This window comes from Panicum virgatum, chromosome 8K (genome assembly GCF_016808335.1).
Source record: "Panicum virgatum strain AP13 chromosome 8K, P.virgatum_v5, whole genome shotgun sequence".
NCBI classification, from domain to species: Eukaryota; Viridiplantae; Streptophyta; class Magnoliopsida; order Poales; family Poaceae; genus Panicum; species Panicum virgatum.
In genome coordinates, this window is record NC_053143.1 from 30152696 (window position 1) to 30174179 (window position 21484).

Here is a 21484-nt window from a genome sequence, read left to right on the forward strand (position 1 = left end):
AGGCGGCGGTCTGATCCAAGGAGCACGGTGGCGGCGCTCTGCTGCGCGACACCAGGGGAGCAGGGGCACCGGCCGAGGCGAGCAGGGTAGGGGTGCTGGACCGGGTGCGCCGTGCAAACGGAGCCGCGGCAGCAGGCACACAGCGCTGGCCGGGTCGTGCTGGAGCAAAACGCACGCAGGAAGGTCGACGGCGGGTCTTCTCCTGGCTGACGGTGCTGCACTGAAACGGAGGGGCGGCGGTAGGAAACGGAGGTGCTGCTGCAGGGAGGCGATGGCCAGCAGATGGGTGCGTGGAGGCCTAGGGCCGGCGATGCAAGGGATCGAGGGTTTCACAGGGGTGGCCTCGTCTGGCAGCAGGGTGCGCAGGGGCTCAGACCCTCGGCTCAAGAAGAGCCAGGCCACCCTGGGCGTCCGTGGCTCCGTGCCTGGCAGCCGACGCCGAGTCTAACTGGACTCGAGTTCGCTCGGATCAGGCCCAAATAGATATCTAGATTACTTGGCAAGAAGAACAAGGCCGCAAGAGCAAAAACGAAGTATTAACACGGGCACCTCACCAGTTAACATATTAATTTAATAGTAAGAGCTCTCGTTGCACAATAAAAGTAGAGGTTTAATATAAAATTTAAATACCATACTCCATTGTAACAACATCAAGTTAACTATTAGAATTATACAATAACTTGGAGTTGACAAGTTGTTAATTCATTGATGACAAAAGCATGCACGTGGAGATTAGTTGGTCTGCTGTGCTCGCGCGAACCGACTTGCCGTGCGCTCGAGGCGATCGGGCTGGAAAGCAAGCAGCTCGTTGAAGCAGCCACCGTGATACTGTCCATCGCACTGCAGACGTGATGAAATGGGCAACACGTCCGGCGGCGGCACTCTGTTAGATGACCCAACGACAAAAAGACGATGGGAAGCAGATAAATGAGTACACTACACTGATCAGCGTCGTGCTAGGCCGAGGGAAGGAGCGAGCTAGGGAGTTCAGGAGAGCGAGCCCGAACAAAATTGTATGAGGGCCGAACACGAAAACGAGCTGACGGTGATGACAACACAGTATCACCTAAAAACACCGAAATCGAGATAAGACTGTTTTGGGCATGATTTGATTGAGGTGAAAGATTAGATAACTAAAAGCTCGATGGGGCCAAACAAGTTGAATTTAGTCCCGAAGAAAAGATAAATAATTTTCAATTGCTCAGAATATATTTTTCAGGCTTAAAATAAATCTAGAAAAGTCTAGATAAATCTTCCAGTACATGAAAAATATATCTAAAAAAATTCCAAGCAAAAATCCTAGAGATAGTTTGGGACACGAGAAGTCCAAGTAAAATACTTCAATCTCGTGAAAACAATTCCAGAACTTTCCATTAAATGAATTTAGCTCTAGGAAACATGAGAGTAAATACAAGAAAATTCTCAAAATATTCAGAAGATGGATAATTATATTCAAAATTTTATTCACATCCCAAAATTGAAATTTTGGGGTGTGACATAACCAGAGTAACCGACTAATTTGATACGGTGCCATGAATTTGCATATATGTTAAATGGAAACACACACTAGATTGCTTCTATCAAAGTCAATGAACGGATTAATAATTCAAGAATGAAGAAATGATGATACTATATATTATCTGAAAAGTAACATTTATCTACTTCTTTATTATAAAGCTTGACATGATTAACTAATGGGTGCATTGTCTTTATTCCCTGGTTTCTTGGCTCCTCTAGTCACTTAGGTTTAAAGTATTCCCCATAAATGGAATTAATAAAGTTCATGACAAGATTATACTAGCACTATATTTTTGCTGTTGGACCAGATATGATAAGCTCTCTCGCTAAGAATTATATCACAGTGCAGGTAAATGATATAGTTTGTTTCACGAGCAAGTATAGTGTGAATTTAATAAAAGCCTAGTTAAATCTAAATTTGATCAATGATTGCTATTTAGACAAAAGAATAAATGCATCGTTTAAAAAAAATATTTGGGTAACTTAGTTAATTTGATAAAAGCCAAATGGATAAATTTGTATGCAAAAAAATAAATAAATTTGTATGCATGTTGCCAAAATTAACATGCATCATGCATGGTACAGATGCAGCCTCTGGAAAGTCCCTATGAAACTAATTGAGTTGAACGTATATGTGCAGATATATATGCAACTACAGATGGATTCGATAGATCCAGTAATGACAGATGGACATATATAAAGGTGACATATATGCATGCATGGGATATATAATAGACTAGGCATATAGCCTGCGCATTTGCACGGCTAGTATTGAAAATTCAAAAATTTGCATATTGTTATATCCTTACTTAAAGGTTCTACTATTTTTTTTTACCATACATCATCCTGTTCATTATCGTAAATTATATCTTATTGTTGATTAAAAAAATTCAACTATGATCTACCTATAATAACAATTTGATTTGTTGAGCTTTAATAATATTATGCAAATAATTATTCTTATTTTCATTTTATTTTGATTGATTGTTGTTAGCTTTAGTTTTTATTAATAGTATATATTTGTAACTGATACATAGTTAAATGGTATTTTATATTTAATTTTTTATAATGGCATTGGTGGGTGATTTTTAATTAGGCACAGGGGTATTTTAGGCTAATTTTTATCGTAATGGCTGTGGTGGGTAATTTTTTTTCTATTTTCTCCGATTAATGTGAGAATTTCTAGGCCTTGAGAGCGAACGTGGAGGCTCCGTTTGTTAGCCAAATAATAAGATAATAGATTACAATCGGCCTGAGATCGCGGCATCACGTGCACTGTATACCCTTTCTATCCTGGTGAGAGAGAGAGAGAGGCATCTTGCTACTTCGTTGCCTCTCTTTATCTTATCATATGCATCAACCGCTGTTGTACGTGGCCCTGATCTTGAAGAAGAATTGGCAGATTCATAACTTATAGTAAACTTGGGGATCTTTCAAGCCTTGAAGAGGTTCCATATGTTTTCAGTGGTTGGCATAAAAAATATCCCAATATTCCCCATATATCTCGCCAGGCCCCATTAGCGCATTAACCAATGCGCATGTTTGCTAGCAAACTTTATATCTAACGGACATGGACACATGCATGTATGGAGAACTATATATGCATCTATCCTGCTACATGTGTTTTCTGATGGTGATCGCTTGATGTAACAGGTTATATGTTATTTTTTTATGTTAGGATCATTGTTATGTCTTGAATATGGTATAAGAACCCGATTCGCGTACACTAACATCCAAGTGATTGACCTGATTGAGGACATTCTTGGATGCTAGGTATAGAGAGATTTATATCTAATATTATTTGAATAAAGAAAACTACATAAAAACAAATAGTGATGAAGAATATGGCTGCTGGCAGGGATCGTGATCCACTTCATGGCCGGTCCACCTCAGTATTAAATTGCATAGCTTAGTTATTTGGCTTGCCTCATTTGTAATTCCCGCTACTGTAGCACACATATATGCATGCACACACAGAAGAAAACAAACTGAACCAGCAGCCTGTGTGCGACTAGTATGCTTGCATATGTAACACCCAAAGTAACAACCGGAACGGCTACTAGAATAAAAACATATAATAAAAAATAAAGAAACTGAGGGAAAAGAAAGCAAATGCAGAGTCATATCTAGAGATATGTTATGCCCTATCGCACTGTTCATTTCGAGCTGCAATGCACACGTCGAAGATTCTTGCCCACACAATCTCTCTCTCTCTCTCTCTCTCTCTCTCTCTCATACAAGCTAGCACGCACACCCACTGTTCTCCTCTTCCTCTATCCGATCAGCCCTATAAAAGGACATATGCCAGCCAGAGCTCATCGACTCATCTAGACCAGCTAGCTCGTAGCCCAATTCATTTAGTAGCGAGGTACTAGTTAGCAAGAGAGAAATTAAGAGAGAGCCAGTCAGGCAGGCAAGAATCAATGGCCGATAGGGTGGCGACGCTGTCGACGGAGAAGGCGGTGGTGGTCTTCACGGCGAGCCAGTGCCCGATGTGCCACACGGTGCTGAGCCTCTTCTCCGACCTCAGCGTGTGCGCGGCGGTGCACGAGGTGGACCAGGACCTGCGAGGCCGCGAGGTGGAGCGGGAGCTCGCCCGCCGCCTCGGCCGCACGCCGCCCGTCCCCGCCGTCTTCATCGGCGGCAACCTCGTCGGCTCCACCGACAGGGTCATGTCGCTGCACCTCGCCGGAAAGCTCGTGCCCATGCTCAAGGCGGCCGGGGCCATATGGGTCTGAGATCTGAATCCGTCGGCCGTCCATCTATCCATCCACGCATGGAGAGATCAAGAATAAGGCTAACTATATATATATATATATATATAGTCCCGCCATCAATTTTGTTTCATTTATAAATTTGCGCACCACATGCATGCAACTAATTAAGTCAAAGGATCCTAATTAAATTAAGGAGCATACGACATATATCCATGCATGCCTATAGAGAGTGTATGTTCATAAGTCAATATATATGAGGATATACGACGGTACGTACGGTGACCGGCCAAGTCCTTAAGTCATGCAACGAAAGGTACCTATAGCTAGCTACAGTTCCCAGCAAAGAGCATTGGTCTTGATGCTAATATAACCTATAGTATGAGTTTGGTCTTGATGCTAGCTAGTATAACCTATATATAGTAGGGTTGAAAAGGGCGAGTGGTGACATGTCTGTGTCTTTTGATGTAAACGGACTTGGTATTCCTCCCTTTTTCCGGTTTTTCGAATGAGATAGTATATGAATTAATTTTGGGATCAATACCCTTCTTGTTGATCCTGGACATACAGTGCTTTGATATAAGCAGGCCGGGCTGGATACACCGTTTCCTTTCCGAAAGGGAAAAGCGGTGAATTTGAAGATCTAATAAATATAATAAATGATAACGTGCGCGTAGCACAGCGGTAGTGAAGCGGATGGCATTAGCTGCCGTCGGGAGTTCGACTCCCCGTTCTCGCAAAAAAAATCACCTTGCTGCGGCTCCCTTGGAGGTTGTTTGCCGTCGGCCTGTGGCAACGGTGGCGGGCCCAACTAGGGGGTTGTGGCAGTGGTCACCGGCCTAGGGTTCGGGAATTTTTTTTTGGCCTGGCGTCAAGAGACTTCTCTTATACAATGCCGTTGGGGTGGTCATTCCCTGGCCGGTCAAGTTTTTTCTAATAAATATAATAATGAACACTTATATTAATTAAAGGTGAAAAACAGCTAGCATATTCTTTTGTTTGATAGTGGATGGTGGAAGTTAGTTAAATAAAATATGCACAAGTGTGAACCTGCGTGTGCCGTTTCTACTTCACATTGTTCGTTTATTACAGAACTGCGCTAATTCAAGACATTTATCCCAACTCCGATCTATTTCCATTTCTTTGTTTCACTTGAGCCATGCGAGCGATGTACATATTTACCTTACTTCTGTGGAGTAGCTCTGTGCTTCAAGAAAAGTGAAAATTAAAGCACAATTTCTTAGGGCATATTATTTAGGAAAACCTTTCCCTTTGCCTATAAAAACATTCTCGATTTCCTCCTTTAAGACAACTCCAAAATTATTCTTCTCTCTTTTACCATTATTGATATGTCTTTGTTTTCTCTTTTCTGCATTAGCTCCATTAGGTCAAATGAACAATGGATTCGAGTAAAATGCAAAATAAATCACAGAAATGTTCGACATCAAAAAGTTGCAATAAACACCAGAAATTGATATGAAATTGTTCATGGAGGACTAGAATACCATGAAGTCTGTAAAATAGAGATCTTTCTAAAAAATTAAAAATATTATTAGATTTTTTTTACAAGTAAATTTTTGTAAGAATTTCATATTGGCAAAATATTTAGCATTTTACATAATAAGAAAGTTCCTTTTCATGTTTTATTGTTTTTAGTGATTTGTATTGTTCCTTAATATTTTTTAAAAAAATTCTTTTGGAATTCCTGCTAAGATATTATAATTTGTAGTTGTCTTATCCAAGTAAAAAAATGAACATATGGGTATGGAAAAGTAAAAATAAGGCATAAACAGAGCAGGGGCAAAAACAAGCGAAATAAATGAAGTGGCAGGACGCATATCTGGTTCCTTAAGAAAACAACATTATTCAATTAGTGATGAGACCGGGATAACACGCGACCGATCGCGCGTTATCAAATCACGCGACCCTCCTGCAGTCCTCCACCTGCTCACTATCTAATCACAAAAAGACAAAACTTAAAGTAGTTTTTGTAGTCACTGTAGCAACAGGTGCAGAAAGTAACTCAAATAGAATGATCTCATCAAATCTACCCATTTTTTATTCGTTTATCCTCTTTAACCGATGATAACGCTCGCAAGTTTTCAATTCCATTTGCACCACTGTATTCTATTAAATGAGCCGAACAAAATGAGACCCATGAAGCATATATTTTATAGACATTTACATATACTAACAATTTATATGATTTTAGTGGCTACTTATATACAAAAATATAGCAAACTCCTATGTATAGATTAAGAGATAAATTTTATAGATACGATGCAACAACTTATGTACATGTAATGTATCAAACTTATATAGAGACTATGTGGCAACTTATATTGTAAGTCTACTTGTCCAGGAGCAAATTTATATATAGATAAAATAGATCAACTTATGTAATGGCTGTGTCATAACTTGTTTGCAGAAAATATAACAACTTATATAGTTTCGGGTGGCAACTTAGATAGAGATAATGTGATAACTTATGTGTAGATACTTTTGTAGCAACTTAGTACATAACAGTTACAAAGTTTACACATAAGTATCTACCGCATAACCAACATAACCTATAAATATATAAAATTTATCTTAAATTATATGCATGAGAGGTCTTGTTTTATAGATCTCATCATAAGAAGTCAAAGTGCAGGTGGGGCGGGTTCTTAAACGAGCCCACTAGGCCGCCCCGCAAAATGAGCACATGTGGCTGATGCGGCCCAGCTGCAAGGCTTTTGCGGCTTGCTTTGTCCACGACGCTAAGCCTAACGGACACCAGCAACAACCCGCAAAGACCCGCAAGAACCCTCAATAACCTATAACCTAGCGCTCGCTACCGCCGCCGTCGCCGCCGCGGTCGACCACGACCCCGCGCCGGCGCCTCATCCCGCACCTCGACTGCACCCTCGCTTCTACCCCTTCCGTTGGATAGGAACGGATCCGCCCGACTACCCCGCGCTGCCTCCCGCCACAGGTGAGTGTGCCCTCCACCACGCTTCTCCCTCCCTCGCTGTCGATCTGCCCCGGGCGATGCAGTGCGCGGCCGCGGCAGCATCTCCAACCTACTAGGCAGTAGACTAGTACCTCCACTGCTAATTCCCTCGTTCGGCCGGGCTGATGGATTTGTTAATCCTCCCGAGGCGGAAGCAATCTGCTGCTAGCTGCTTTAAAAGCAAGGCACATATGGCGGTGCGCGGCCTAAAATCTGAGACGATCTGCAAGGTGGCGGGCTCACTCAGTTATTTGGCGTTAATTTGCATCTCGGCATGTTCATCTTTGCTGCTTTTGCATCTCAGCATTATTTTCTTGTTTATTTTGCTTGCAACTCTGAATCCTCCAGTGTGTACTAGTTTGTCTGGTTTTTGTCTGGTTTGATACTAAGTGTTCATGGTTTTTTTTCTCAGGGCCAAGGAAAGATTTTCCTTGCAGTAGTTCCTCAGTCGAAGCACCGGCAAAGATGAGCATCTTGATCTGCGACTTGGAAACTAGAAACATTTGTTTGGCAACTGCAAATCATTGGTGTAACTAAAGAATGCCTTACTGCAGATCTTGTAATCTTTAGTGGCCATCTTAGTTCACCCTTTTTTATTATTGATGATTGATGTACTAATCCTAGTTTGATTGATGATAGAACGATGCAGTTGTGATTTTTGTTTTCACTCAGTATTTTAATTTATTTTCTATCAAATGTAATCGATACTCATTGGGGATTCATACTAGGCAAACAAGCAGCCGGTTAGCTACCTGTCTAAGCAAGCAAGCAAGCTAGATATGTATACATGCGGGTTATGCGGGCATGCGGTGTCTGCCACAAGGCCCGCAAACTGTGTGTTGGCCACATATTAATCCTTGTGGGCAGCCACAAACCCGCAAAAAATGTTAGCGACAAGCTTAGCGGCTTTGCGGCCGGCCGCAACCCGCCCCACCTGCACCGTGAATAAGAAGCATAGTGGTGTATACAGAATCGAAAATGAACACTTTATAAGAAAGTAATCGCATTTCTTAGTGGGGAAACCCTATAAAAAAAGCATAGCTCACAACAATCTATTTCCCTTTCACTGGCCATACACAGGACACAAATAAACTAATAGTACGGCCTGCATACGGTTAGGTCGGCCCGCGTCACGTGTTGACGCAGAAGCACGACTGGTCCTCATATAAACTTAACATTAGCGATGTGCTATACAATCAGAGCTTCACCCCTTATTGGGTCGAACAAGAATTATAAACTCATTTTGTAAGGCCTCATATAACACCTAGGTCCAATAGGCTGGCCCAAGCAAACAATAATTTAGCCACAGCAATGTGATGGCCCAAATGAGGCTAATTTACCAGTTTTGCACAACAGCCCCACTTTTACTTATATTCACTCTTTTTTTAATCAAACAATAATATCTGAGTTGAAATGAGATCGTCCCACTATGGAGCAAGGTAGCTGTTTGCTTTTGCCGTATATTTGTATTATACTTTTGTTTCCTTAAACACATAGATATTTCCAAAGGAGTGTGACAGTGCCCCTATATGGTAGTAATTAAAAAGAATTATCTAGAAATTACTATCATCTAGACAATAATACTATTTTGTTTAGAAAATTCTTCGTAAGCTATCTTCTCTCTTGGAATAACCTGACCCCAAGGAACAACATAATCTTACAGTAGACCGAATTCATACCTCTTCTTTTGCCGCTAACCGGTACATGTAGTAGCAAGCATACACATGGCATGATATTCGCAGTTAAAAAAAAGGTAAATTAGCTATATTCTGAGGGACCGAAAGGGCGACCAGAGGGGGGGCGAATGGGAGCCGATTAAAAAATCTTGCAATCGAAAGCTCGGCCTAAGATTCCAAGTTCGCACCCAACCCTCAAGTCCTAGGTGAAGTGTAGAGCAGCTATAGAGGAGCTACACTAACACAAAACACTCCTAGGAACAAGCGAGAAGAAACGAGGAAGCAAACAGCAAGAGAAAGCTGCTGAGAAACAAACACGGTATACACACCGGTTGAACCGACATGCACAGGGGCACCTCGTCGGTTTAACCGATGCACAGAGCCGGCAGCACGAGAAAGCAAACACCGGTTGATCCGACGCAATGGTTTGAACTGCGTCGGTTCAACTGATGTTACACATCGGATGATCCGGCAAAATCCTAATTTAAACGCCGGTGCAGTTGTCCAGAGAGGCAGCAAGACTGAACCGAACACCCACCGGTTGAACCGACGTTCACAGAAGCCAATACGCCGGACAAACGGGTAGAACAGCAGCAAAAAGACATTCGCCGGTTGAACCGATGCACTTGGGAGGAAAAGCACCTTTGCAACCAGACGACAAGCAGAAAATCCTAATGTGAGAAACACCTACTCACTGGTTGAACCGACAATCTCGAACCCGAGCGTCGGTTTAACTGGTGTTAGGTAGAAATACTGCCCGAGCCCAGAAACTCTGTTTTTCCTCTCGGCTCGATCCAAAACTCGATGATTGGAAGATCAAATCGAGTCCAATCCTCACCAAAATTTGCAGGCATGATCACAAAGGACTTGTGACAATGTCCACGGAAGGAATCGACGAATCACTCCAAGGTTTGGGAGGAATCGAGGAATTCCCGAGCAAGAACGGGGTTTTCTCAAGAACGCAAAAATGTCAATTCGAGTAGACTCGTGATCCCGGGGGTTTTAGCACTAGGCTAGAAGGATTAGAATCACTTCAAAGAGTCACTCGATCTTCAAGAAACACCTCGTCATCTTGTGGTCAAGAATCAACGAAGGAAAATCGAAATTCGACCAAAACAAGGCACGCAAACACAAGGAATTCAAAAACCCCGAGGGCACAAGGAGGGAAGGGCCTCCTTTCCCACACAATCTTAGTACAAAGTCTCAAGAATTCATACCTCTAATCCTAGAGAAGAACAGAGGAAGAACAAAGAGAGAGAGAGGAGGAGACGGCGCCAGGAGGGAGGAAGCAGGCTGGTCTGTTCTGTCTGGCGCAGGGGAGAGAGGTGAGGGGTATTTAAGGTGCCCACACAGGGGTCCAAAATACCCTCGACTCAAACTAGACACTAAAATGCCCGTAGGGGCAAAACCGGAAATATGTACACGATCTCATCTGACGGCGGAGTTTCTTTCTTCGACTCGAAACCTTTTCCGCGATGCCGCCATGTCGATGAAGATCCGGTTCGCGGTTTTGGGGGGGGGGGGGGGGGGGTCCGCGAAACCCGGGTAGGTGGCCGGTTTTGAGAAAACCGCCAAAACTCCACGGGCGGGAAGATTCCCGCCTCCACGCCGTGGCCCTAGACGCCGTTCCCGCCTTGGCCTTCTGACGGCCCTAGACGCCGCCCGACGCCCGTCACCTCCTCGCCTGCAGCGAGGCCCTAGACGCCGTCGACGCCCGTCGCCTCCGTCAATCCCGAGACCGACGCCCGTGCCTCCACGACTTGGCGTCGTCAACCGCCTTCCGCCTCCTTGGTTTTGTGGCGCAAACCAAGAAACCCGCCTTCCGTCGCCGCTTGCGCCCTCGATCCAGGAGTGGACACCACAGCTGCCGCCCGACAAGAGCTCCGGTCCTGGCTGCCCTTCACCGCCGTCCACAGCACGGTCCATCGGCCACAGCACCTCCACGGTAGCTCTCCGTCGACACTTGACGCCCGTGTACCTGCAATCCAAAGACCAAGCGCACGATCACACCGCACAGTTGACAATTCACTCATCAAAAGCAGGATGGAGTACTCAACATTCCTCAATCTCCCCCTTGATAAGTGCATTGTCAACACACCACAAACGAACCAAGATTGAAACAAAAACAGTGAAGAACAAAGAAGTAAGAGAGAACTTGAACAAGTGACAAAAGCTCGAAAGAAGCAAGAACAAGTCACTTGACCAAGTAAAGATCGATTCCCTCAGACAAGGGCAACGGCTCGACGCAATCGATCAAACACAAGCATGACTCCTCAAAGACAGAGGCAAGACTCGACATAGTCATGCCAGAAGCGGAAGGAAAACCAGGAGCTAAACAAAACAGAACCTCCATGCATTCCCCCCTTACCAGTGCAACTCTCACCACATGTATGCACTCTCAAAGCCCTGTGCACAACAAGTTTTTGAAACTCTCAAAAATCAAACAATTTTCCCCCTTGTTCGATCACTAAACTTCTCCCCCTTGTTGGCACATGCACACATCAAGGCTAAATAGACCTAAAGCTCCCCCCTGAAACTGAGACTCCCCCTGAACATATGCTATGCAATGAATGCAATGCAGGAGGTGTAAGTGAAAGCATTCAGGGATACAATGATATGAGCAACAACTAGTCACAAGCACGTGTGCATCCATAAACAAGACCTGCATCTAGCTCAACAGGTTATATCAAATCAGTTTAGAGCTAGGCAAGTTCAGTTTAGGAGAAATAAAAGCATCACCCTTGACCCTTGATCTAGCACTAGCAAGTAGGGAATGGAAATCAGTGCTAATCAAACTCATACAGGTGAGCCAAAAACCTCCAAAGCATGTTGTAAACATTGATTTTGCAATCTCGTTATATCAAGTAATTTATTGCCAGGGGTTGAAAGCTTGTCATGCTTTACTTAGCAAGGAGACCAAGCCTATGCCAAAGGCAATCAGAAGCTTAAGGCACTCATTTCAGTCATGCACAGCCTTGCCCGTGTTCTCACAAGCGCAAAGTGAGCTGTCCCCAAAAGCTCGATCAGTGCGGCAAGCAATCCCACCTGGATCTTTCCATTCCATTTCAAGCACAATTCAAGCAATTTTATCAATTTTAGATCATATCAAGTATGAATTGCTGAACGAAAGGCTACACTAGCATGAATGAGATAGCAAAGCATATCAACACGCCCTAACATACTAGTAGCCAAGACAGGATGACCATGTTTTCAAATTTTCAAATCAAAATAGCTTGACTCAGATGAAGTCATATACACAGTGGAGCAAGCTATACATGATCACATTTATAAACTCACACTAGCAAACACTAGGAGATCATAGCAATGTATACAAGAATGCTAGTGCAAGTGAGGCAATGCAAAATGCAGAAATGTACAATGCATATACACAATGCAACTACCAAACCTAGAAAATTAAGAGAGGAACAAATAAACCCTACAAAGCTAACCAAAGAAAAGTCAGCAATCAAATGGGGTAACAAACCCCAAGCTCCCCTCGCAAGCGAGCAAATGTGTCCTGCTCAAGAGGTTTGGTTAGGATATCTGCGGTTTACCTCTCTGATGATTGTCTCGCAGGAAGTGGAACCGGATATCTATATGTTTGGTTCTGGAGTGTAGGACAGGGTTCTTTGCAATGCTAATAGCGGACAAGTTGTCTACAGAGATGGGAACCCTATCAAAACTCAGTCCATAATCCTGCAAGATTTGTTTCATCCAAAGTATCTGGGAGCAACAGCTAGCAGCGGCAACATACTCAGCTTCTGTGGAAGAAAGTGCTACGCTAGCCTGCTTGCGAGAGGACCAAGACACCAAAGATGTACCGAGAAAATGACAAGTGCCAGATGTCGACTTGTGATCCAACCGACACCCACCGAAATCGGCATCAGAAAAGCCAACCAAAACCAGAGAAGAATCCGCAGAGTACCAGAGACCAAACTCAGGGGTGAATTTTAGATACCTGAAGATGCGTTTCACCACCTGCCTATGGGAGGTGCGCGGCGAAGCCTGATATCGCGCACAGAGGCCGATGCCGAATTGAATGTCCGGCCGCGTCGCCGTCAGGTACAGGAGAGAGCCGATCATGCTCATGTACTCCTTCTAGTCCACCGCCTCACCGTCCAAGTCCTCATCAAGCGTTGTCGATGTGCTGATCGGAATCGGCTGAGGAGACAAGTCACTCATGTCGAACAACCAACCCATCCTCACCCTGCTTGTTTTTGAAAACACACTTCGTTCCGATGGGATTACAAGCAGGTGGAGGCTCGACTAAAACCCAAACTTGGTTTTTTTCAAAATTTTCGAGTTCCTCATGCATGGCATTGACCCAATTTGAATCAGAAAGAGCATGTCCAATATCTTTGGGCTCAAAAGAGGTAACAAACGCTGAATGAGCAAAGCCAACGATACTTTTTACCTTGGACCGTGTGACTCGCTCATTGAGGTCACCAAGCATCTGTTGAGGTGGATGACGACGCTGAATGTGTCGCAGTGCTTCCCTTGTCGAAGTCGCCTCCTCCTCAACCAAAGCTGGTGCCTCCTCAGGTGCAGCTGGTGAAGGCTGAGTCACCTGCTCGACTGGCCCCCGGGAAGTAGATGTAGTAGGATCGGAGCCGTCATCATCATCCGAGCTCGTGGCGGAGGCGACTGGGTCCACAGCACGCGTGGTAGCCTCAGCATCACCCTCTGCAGCTTCTTCCTCCTCATCTTCAAAGATGGAGGTGCCGAGCTCATCCTCTCTTGCAACTTCAAAGACAGAAGCATTGCACGGTGCAGTCTCGTCAAAAGTGACTTCACAAGTCTCTCTGACGATGTTAGAATTAATAAGCAACACACGGTATACTCTGGAATGAGATGCATAACCGAGAAAAATGCCGTCAGACGAGCGAGTCTCAAACTTATCAAGATTTCCTTCTTTCAGCACAAAACACCGACAACCGAAAACTCTGAGATGGTCAACACGGGGCTGGCGTCCAAACCGCAACTCATAAGAAGTCTTGTGCATGAAAGCACGCAAGAAAATGTGGTTGGACACATAACAAGCGGTATTGATCGCCTCAACCCAGTACTTTCGAGGAGTCCTATGCTCATCGAGCATCGTCCTCGCCATGTCAACCAGCGTCCGATTCTTCCGTTCTACAACTCCATTCTGCTGTGGAGTGTAGGGGGAAGAATACTGGTGTTCAAGCCCCTAATCACTGCAAAAGGTGTCAAAACGAGCGTTTTTGAATTATGTGCCATTATCACTGCGAATCGCCCGCATGGCCTGGGGTAGCTCGTTTTTCAACCTCAAGATCAAGTCTCGAACAAACTCGAAAGCCTCATCCTTGGTTCTCATGAAAAAGACCCAAGAATAGCGAGAAAAGTCGTCCACGATCACAAGAACGTACCACTTCCCACCAACTGACATCACCCTAGAAGGACCAACTGTGTCCATGTGTAACAACTCTCCAGGGTGAGTGGTCATCACCTAATTAACAGGTGGATGGGAGGTAGCAATCATCTTCCCGTGGCGACACGGATGGCAAACAAGGTCATTTTCAAACTTCAATTTGGGCAATCCTCAGATTAGGCCAAGTGAGCTACGTCTAGACAACAAGTCGAAGCTCAAATGTCCAAGTCTCCTATGCCACTTCCACAGATCAGAAGAAGGACCAACAACAAGCAACAAGAAAGGCCAAAAGGAGTTCCAGAGAAATCGACCAAGAAAACTCGGTCACGAGGAATGATCCGGCAAACCAGGTCTCCTCTGGAATCCAAAACTCGAGAACAACCCTCCTTGAAGCGAACTTCAAACCCCTCATCAAGAAGTTGCGAAACAGAGAGCAGATTAAAGCCAAGATTCGAAACCAAAGCAACCTCTCTCATGGTGAAGCGATCAGAAACTCTAACAGCACCAACACCACGTACCTTGCCCTTACCATTATCCCCAAATATGATATATTCTTTGTGGCACGTTGGGGTGAGGCTGGAGAACCATTTGTCATTCCCGGTCATATGGCGCGAACAACCGGAGTCCATAATCCACCTGTTCTCCAAGCCTCCAACCTGCACATCAGTAGTGAGACAAAGGGTGAGCAAATGTATCAACACTAGGGTTAGCAAAGTGTGAAGCAAACCAGTGTCGAGCCATTTGCTCTACAGAAGGATTAGCAAACTCAGGCAAAACGTATCCCCTGTCCCGTCTACCGCGAGACTGACGACCACCACCGCGAGGAAAGCGTGGTGCATCGTAACTTCCTCCAAAGCCTCGGTCCCGTGGTCCATAGCCATACTGAGGATGACCAGGAGCACGACAGGTAAAGCGACCACCCGCTGGAGCACGGTAACCTCCACCGTCTCCCTGTCCTCCACCTACACGGCGCACCCTAGCATCTCGCCTACCACCACACCGAGGAGGACCATGCACCCAAGCAGAGTACATGTCTGAGTTGCGTCTCTCCTGCTCACGCCTCACAGCCCACTTCCTTCTGAAGCAAAACTCCTCCAGGTGACCCTCTCTATCACAGTACTCGCAGTGGTACCTCACCTCTCTCTTGGGAGGTGGAGGCCTCACCTGCGGACGGGGAGGAGCAGCCCCCTTCTTCTGGGCAACCTGGGCTGTGGCAGCAGGGAGCGTATCGAGGGGATTCCTTAGCTCATTGGGCTTTGGAACCCAAACCTGCTTCTGTGGAGGTGCTTTCGATGGTTCTTTAAGCACACCATCCACGAGGTCAACAAGCGAAGGCTGCGTGCTCGTGCTAGCAGTGTTTTGAGCACTTGGAGCTCCAGCAGCCTTGCCGATCTTACCATACAACTTGTCAAAGTCTGACTTCATGTATGTGTAACCGACCCCAAAACCATCACCACACTTAAACTGCTTGATCATCATACCCAACTGCGGCTCACTGATAGAAACCCAACTCAGAATCGCCCTATGATATGTGTTTTCATTCTCCAAGTTGGCTTTCTCTACCGCAAGATTATCCAAATCAGAAATCAGACTAGGGCAAACATGACAATCAATAGGTGGACTAGACTCCACGACCTTAGTCTTCCCCAAAGACTTAACCAAGGCGTTCTTCTCATCTAGCTCCGACCTAAGCATGGGACAAAGCTTACAGGCACCAAGCAAAACTGGCCTAGACTTTATCTCCTCTAGCTCGCACACAATAGTAGCAAATTTAGATTGCAAGGTGGCTAGATCAGACTTAAAGATAGGACACTCATCACATTCAAGCACATTACTAACTATGGGAGTGTCCTTGACCAGTTCAAGCTCATGCTTGGCCTTGGCTAGTTCGTGAGACACGTCAGCAAGCGAAGTCTTAGCAACATCTAAGTTCGCGACGTTCTCATCATGCTTTGCATGGAGAGCAACAAGATCATTCATGTGAGATATGCAGCCAGCACACTCATCCTTACCAGATTTCTCTCTAGCACAAGCCAGCTCAGCCCTAAGCTTTCTACGCTCTCTAGCTGCTTCCTTAAGCAGCCGCTTCTGGTTGTCGAGAGCGGCGTACAACTCCCTAACCTCAGTATCAAGCAGGTCAATAGTGGAGTTTACCTCTGAATCACTCTCGGATCTAGGAGAAGAGCCGTCGTGTGTCGGTGTAGCATGTCCACCTGGAGACGCACGAGCACCATTGGCCTCACCCGCCATCGTGCAGAAACCCTTGCGCCGACCGGCCGCCAAGCAAAGGCTGATGAAGCCAGTGGCTTCCTTGTCCCGCTTCTTCTTCTTCTTCTTGTCATTGTCGTCGGAGGTCAGTGAAGAGGAGTGGTCGGTGTCGGAACTCTTGTCGAGGTCGCTGAGCTGCGCCAGGAAGGCCTTCTCCTGATTCTTGGCCTTGTACTGGAAGCGCTTCTTGAGCGACTCCTTGTCGAAGAGTCCTCCCCGGTCACAAGTGCGGTGCTTGTGGTGCCGACGCTTCTTGTTGGAGCCTTCCTCGTCGCGGTCGCGGTGGCGGTAGTAGTCGAAGTTGTTGTTCTGGCGACCGCCGGACTTCTTGGGGCAGTCGGCGATGAAGTGGTTCAGATCACCGCAGTGGTAGCACCTGGGGTTCTTCTTCCTCTGCAAGTTGTGGTAGACACGCTGGAACTTGTTGATGAGGAGGCACAAGTCATCGTCGCATAGCGTCTCTAGCTGCTCATCTGTAACAGAAGGCAAAGAGGCAAGAGAAAAGCCAAGAGCAGAGTTAGCGTTAGAGCTCGATCCACCTGGGCCAGTCACAAGAGCGATGCTCTTGGAGGGAGGGGCACCATTGAGCTTGCCTCGTGTCTGGTTATCCACCTCCGTGGCCTTGAGCTTGCTGAAAAGCTCATTTACGGTCAGAGTCTCATAGCCTGCAGACTCGATGATCGTGTTCACCTTGAGATCCCACACAGAGCGGTCAAGTGCGTAGAGCAACTTGAGGGCCTTCTCGTGCTCTGTGTAGTCAAGGGCATCAGCAGATCTGTTCGTACTGACTTTGTTCACAATCGATTGAAACCGACTGAACATGTCGCCAATGCTCTCACCCGGCCCCTGTGTGAAGTTCTCATATTCACGTCGGTGAGTCTCGAACAGTCTAGCCTTCACCTGAGGTGTGCCCTCGTGGTAGTTCTCAAGGCACGTCCAAACTTTGTGGGCTTCCTGAAAACCCTGGATGCGTGAGAACTCCGCACGAGAAACGCCAACGAACAAGGCATTGATAGCCTTGGCGTTAGCCTCATGCTCGGACAACTGAAGAGGTGAGGTCCGAACAGCAAGCACCTCGTACGCCTGGTTCTTGGTGATATCCCAGACCTCGGCTCCCATGCTTTGCAGGAAGGCACGCATGCGAACCTTCCAATAATCATAGTCCTCGCCGGAAAACACTGGGATCTTACCAAGACTCGCCATGGTCGCCAGGTGGTTTTCGAACCGGTTAAGGTACTGAAAACCTCAACCAAGCTCTGATACCAATTGAGGGACCGAAAGGGCGACCAGAGGGAGGGGGGGTGAATGGGAGCCGATTAAAAAATCTTGCAATCGAAAGCTCGGCCTAAGATTCCATGTTCGCACCCAACCCTCAAGTCCTAGGTGAAGTGTAGAGTAGCTACACTAACACAAAACACTCCTAGGAAGAAGCGAGAAGAAACGAGGAAGCAAACAGCGAGAGAAAGCTGCTTAAAAACACACACGGTATACACACCGGTTGAACCGACGTGCACAGGGGCACCTCGTCGGTTTAACCGATGCACGGAGCCGGCAGCACGAGAAAGCAAACACCGGTTGATCCGACGCAATGGTTTGAACTGTGTCGGTTCAACCGATGTTACACATCGGATGATCCGGCAAAATCCTAATTTAAACGCCGGTGCAATTGTCCAGAGAGGCAGCAAGACTGAACCGAACACCCACCGGTTGAACCGACGTTCACAGAAGCCTATACACCGGTCAAACGGGCAGAACAGCAACAAAAAGGCACTCGCCGGTTGAACCGATGCACTTGGGAGGAAAAGCACCGGTGCAACCAGACGACAAGCAGAAAACCCTAACATTAGAAACACCTACTCACCAGTTGAACCGACGATCTCGAACCCGAGAGTCGGTTTAACCGGTGTTAGGTAGAAATACTACCCGAGCCCAGAAACTCTGTTTTTCCTCTCGGCTCGATCCAAAACTCGATGATTGGAAGATCAAATCGAGTACAAACCTCACCAAAATTTGCAGGCACAATCACAAAGGACTTGTGACCATGTCCACGGAAGGAATCGACGAATCACTCCAAGGTTTGGGAGGAATCGAGGAATTCCCGAGCAAGAACGAGGTTTTCTCAAGAATGCAAAAATGTCAATTCGAGTAGACTCATGATCCCGAGGGTTTTATCACTAGGCTAGAAGGATTAGAACCACTTCAAAGAGTCACTCGATCTTCAAGAAACACCTCGTCATCTTGTGGTCAAGAATCAACGAAGGAAAATCGAAATTCGACCAAAACAAGGCACGAAAACACAAGGAATTCAAAAACCCCGAGGGCACAAGGAGGGAAGGGCCTCCTTTCCCACACAATCTCAGTACAAAGTCTCAAGAATTCATACCTCTAATCCTAGAGAAGAACAGAGGAAGAACAAAGACAGAGAGAAGGAGGAGACGGCGCCAGGAGGGAGGAAGCAGGCTGGTCTGTTCTGTCTGGCGCAAGGGAGAGAGAAGAGAGGTGAGGGGTATTTAAGGTGCCCACGCAGGGGTCCAAAATACCCTCGACTCAAACTAGACACTAAAATGCCCGTAGTGGCAAAACCGGAAATATGTACACGATATCATCCGATGGCGGAGTTTCTTTCTTTGACTCGAAGCCTTCTCCGCGATGCCGCCATGTCGATGAAGATCCGGTTTGCAGTTTTGGGGGGGGGGGGGGGGTACGCGAAACCCGGGTAGGTGGCCGGTTTTGAGAAAACCGCCAAAACTCCACGCGCGGGAAGATTCCCGCCTCCACGCCATGGCCCTAGACGCCGTTCCCGCCTCAGCCTTATGACGGCCCTAGACGCCGCCCGACTCCCGTCACCTCCTCGCCTGCAGCGAGGCCCTAGACGCCGTCGACGCCCGTCGCCTCCGTCAGTCCCGAGATCGATGCCCGTGCCTCCACGACTTGGCATCTTCAACCGCCGTCCGCCTCTTTGGTTTTGTGGCGCAAACCAAGAAACCCACCTTTCGTCGCCGCTTGCGCCCTCGATCCAGGAGTGGACGCCACAGCTGCCGCCTGACAAGAGCTCCGGTTCCGGCTGCCCTTCACCGCCGTCCACAGCACAGTCCATCGGCCACAACACCTCCACGGCAGCTCTCCGTCGACACTTGACGCCCGTGTACCTGCAATCCAAAGTCCAAGCGCACGATCACACCGCACGGTTTACAATTCACTCATCACAAGCAGGATAGAGTACTCAACATTCCTCATATTCGAATACAGACCACAACACCCATTGCTCCAGTTTGTCACTAACCCAAGCATGAAGCATGCATTTTGTGGCACTAAAAATGTGGCTGAATCAGAACCTTCTACCCTGCTAGAATTCAAGTGGGCCATGCAAACAAAGACGCCAAAAACAAGTGAGGCAGAGCACACACTGACACACATAGGCCCTGTTTGTTTCTGCTTATAAGCGGATTCTCGATGGAGAAAAGCAAAAATCCCACCCAAACGCTTCGATTATAAGCCGATTGTCTAGGAGATATCTAGAGAGAGTAGCAAGCAAGACAAATACATATAATGGACCGCGTGATGAAGAAGTTAGCTTTGGAGAGGGCGGTGGTGGTGTTCACACTGAGCTCCTGCTGCATGTGCCACACGGTGACGCGGCTCATGGCGAACCAAGGCGTGAACTCGCTGGTGCACGAGCTGGACAGCGACCCCAGCCCCCAGGGGCAAGGAGATGGAGAGGGCGCTGCTCAAGATACTCGGCGGCAGGGGCCCTCCTGCCCTCGCCTTCTTCATTGGTGGCAGGCTCGGCGGCGGCACCAACAAGATCATGTCGCTCCACCTCGGCGGCGAGCTCGTGCCCATGCTCAGGAAAGCCGGCGCGCTCAGGTTGTAGCTAAAGACACCACGTCGTCGATCGTACGCGTAGTCTGATAGATAAGTCTTCCTGTGGGGTCCATCTACATATGTATAATTATAGTAGTGCTACAGAACAAGGCTCTCCCACCCCCCTCTTCCCTACCGGTTAGGTTGGAACCGCTAGGGAAGACCCTTTCCCTACTGGCATATAACCAACCGGTAGGGAAGAGTCAACCGGTAGGGATGCCCGAGGTATCCCTACCAGTTGATGTTACGAACCGGTAGGGATACCTCCGCCGGGCATCCCTACTGGTTGATGTTACGAACAGGGGCGGATTTTTGAAAAATTCAAATGGTCTCGGATGAAAAAAATGGTCTGTACAAAAGTTGTAGGTATCGACCAGATCTACAACTTTATAGTTAATTTTTTTTTCCTTTGAGGTCGTTTTGGCTCCGAAATACACGATTCAAGTTTCGGATTTCAAATTTTTAAAATTTTCAAATGATCTCGGATGGAGAGAATGTGTATATGAAATTTGTATATCTTGACCAAATCTGCAATTTTATAGATTACAAGATTTTCATTTGAGATCGTTATGGTCATCAAATGGGTATTATAAGGTATTTTGAAGTGATGTTAAAAGAAAAATATCTCCATATTAGTCACATGTGATTGTGTAGTGGGATGGTAGGGAGGCTTCGCGCGAACCCAGAGGTCGCGGGTTTGAACCCCCGGACTGCCGCGACCCGCATATTTTGCAAAAAAATGCTTGACTTGTGAAACCGGTAGGGATGGGGTTTCCCAACCGGCAGTGATGCCCTGCCCTCTAGTAGTGGTAGTTTGTTCCCGGGTCGATCTCGCCACACAAAGGGATCGGACGGAGGTATTCTAGCCTATGCCTAGGCTTAGTCCGAGTCAAAAGAAGGGATGGGGTTTCCCAACCGGCAGTGATGCCCTGCCCTCTAGTAGTGGTAGTTTGTTCCCGGGTCGATCTCGCCACACAAAGGGATCGGACGGAGGTATTCTAGCCTATGCCTAGGCTTAGTCCGAGTCAAAAGAGTAAAGAGGGGAAACTTAGCCCCGAAGTTT

General features: G+C 46.6%; 1 protein-coding gene, 1 long non-coding RNA gene and 1 pseudogene across 2 annotated transcripts; all 3 read left to right on the top strand.

The window, feature by feature from the left end:
• The first annotated feature begins 3821 nt into the window (after nt 1–3821).
• Nucleotides 3822–4775, top strand: LOC120646251 (glutaredoxin-C15-like). Its single transcript, XM_039922911.1, has one exon. It carries the CDS (start codon nt 3942–3944, stop codon nt 4254–4256), a length of 315 nt encoding a protein of 104 aa, XP_039778845.1. The 5' UTR covers nt 3822–3941; the 3' UTR covers nt 4257–4775.
• Nucleotides 4776–7056: 2281 nt separating this feature from the next.
• Nucleotides 7057–7944, top strand: LOC120646252. Its single transcript, XR_005664335.1, has 2 exons — nt 7057–7454; nt 7637–7944. It is a non-coding gene; the product is annotated as an uncharacterized LOC120646252 (long non-coding RNA).
• Nucleotides 7945–20106: 12162 nt separating this feature from the next.
• LOC120646253 lies at nt 20107–20431 on the top strand (annotated as a pseudogene).
• Nucleotides 20432–21484: the final 1053 nt, after the last annotated feature.

Bases quoted from the DNA above. Each gene is read 5' to 3' on its own strand.
- LOC120646251 (XM_039922911.1), top strand. From the start codon at position 3,942: ATGGCCGATAGGGTGGCGACGCTGTCGACGGAGAAGGCGGTGGTGGTC.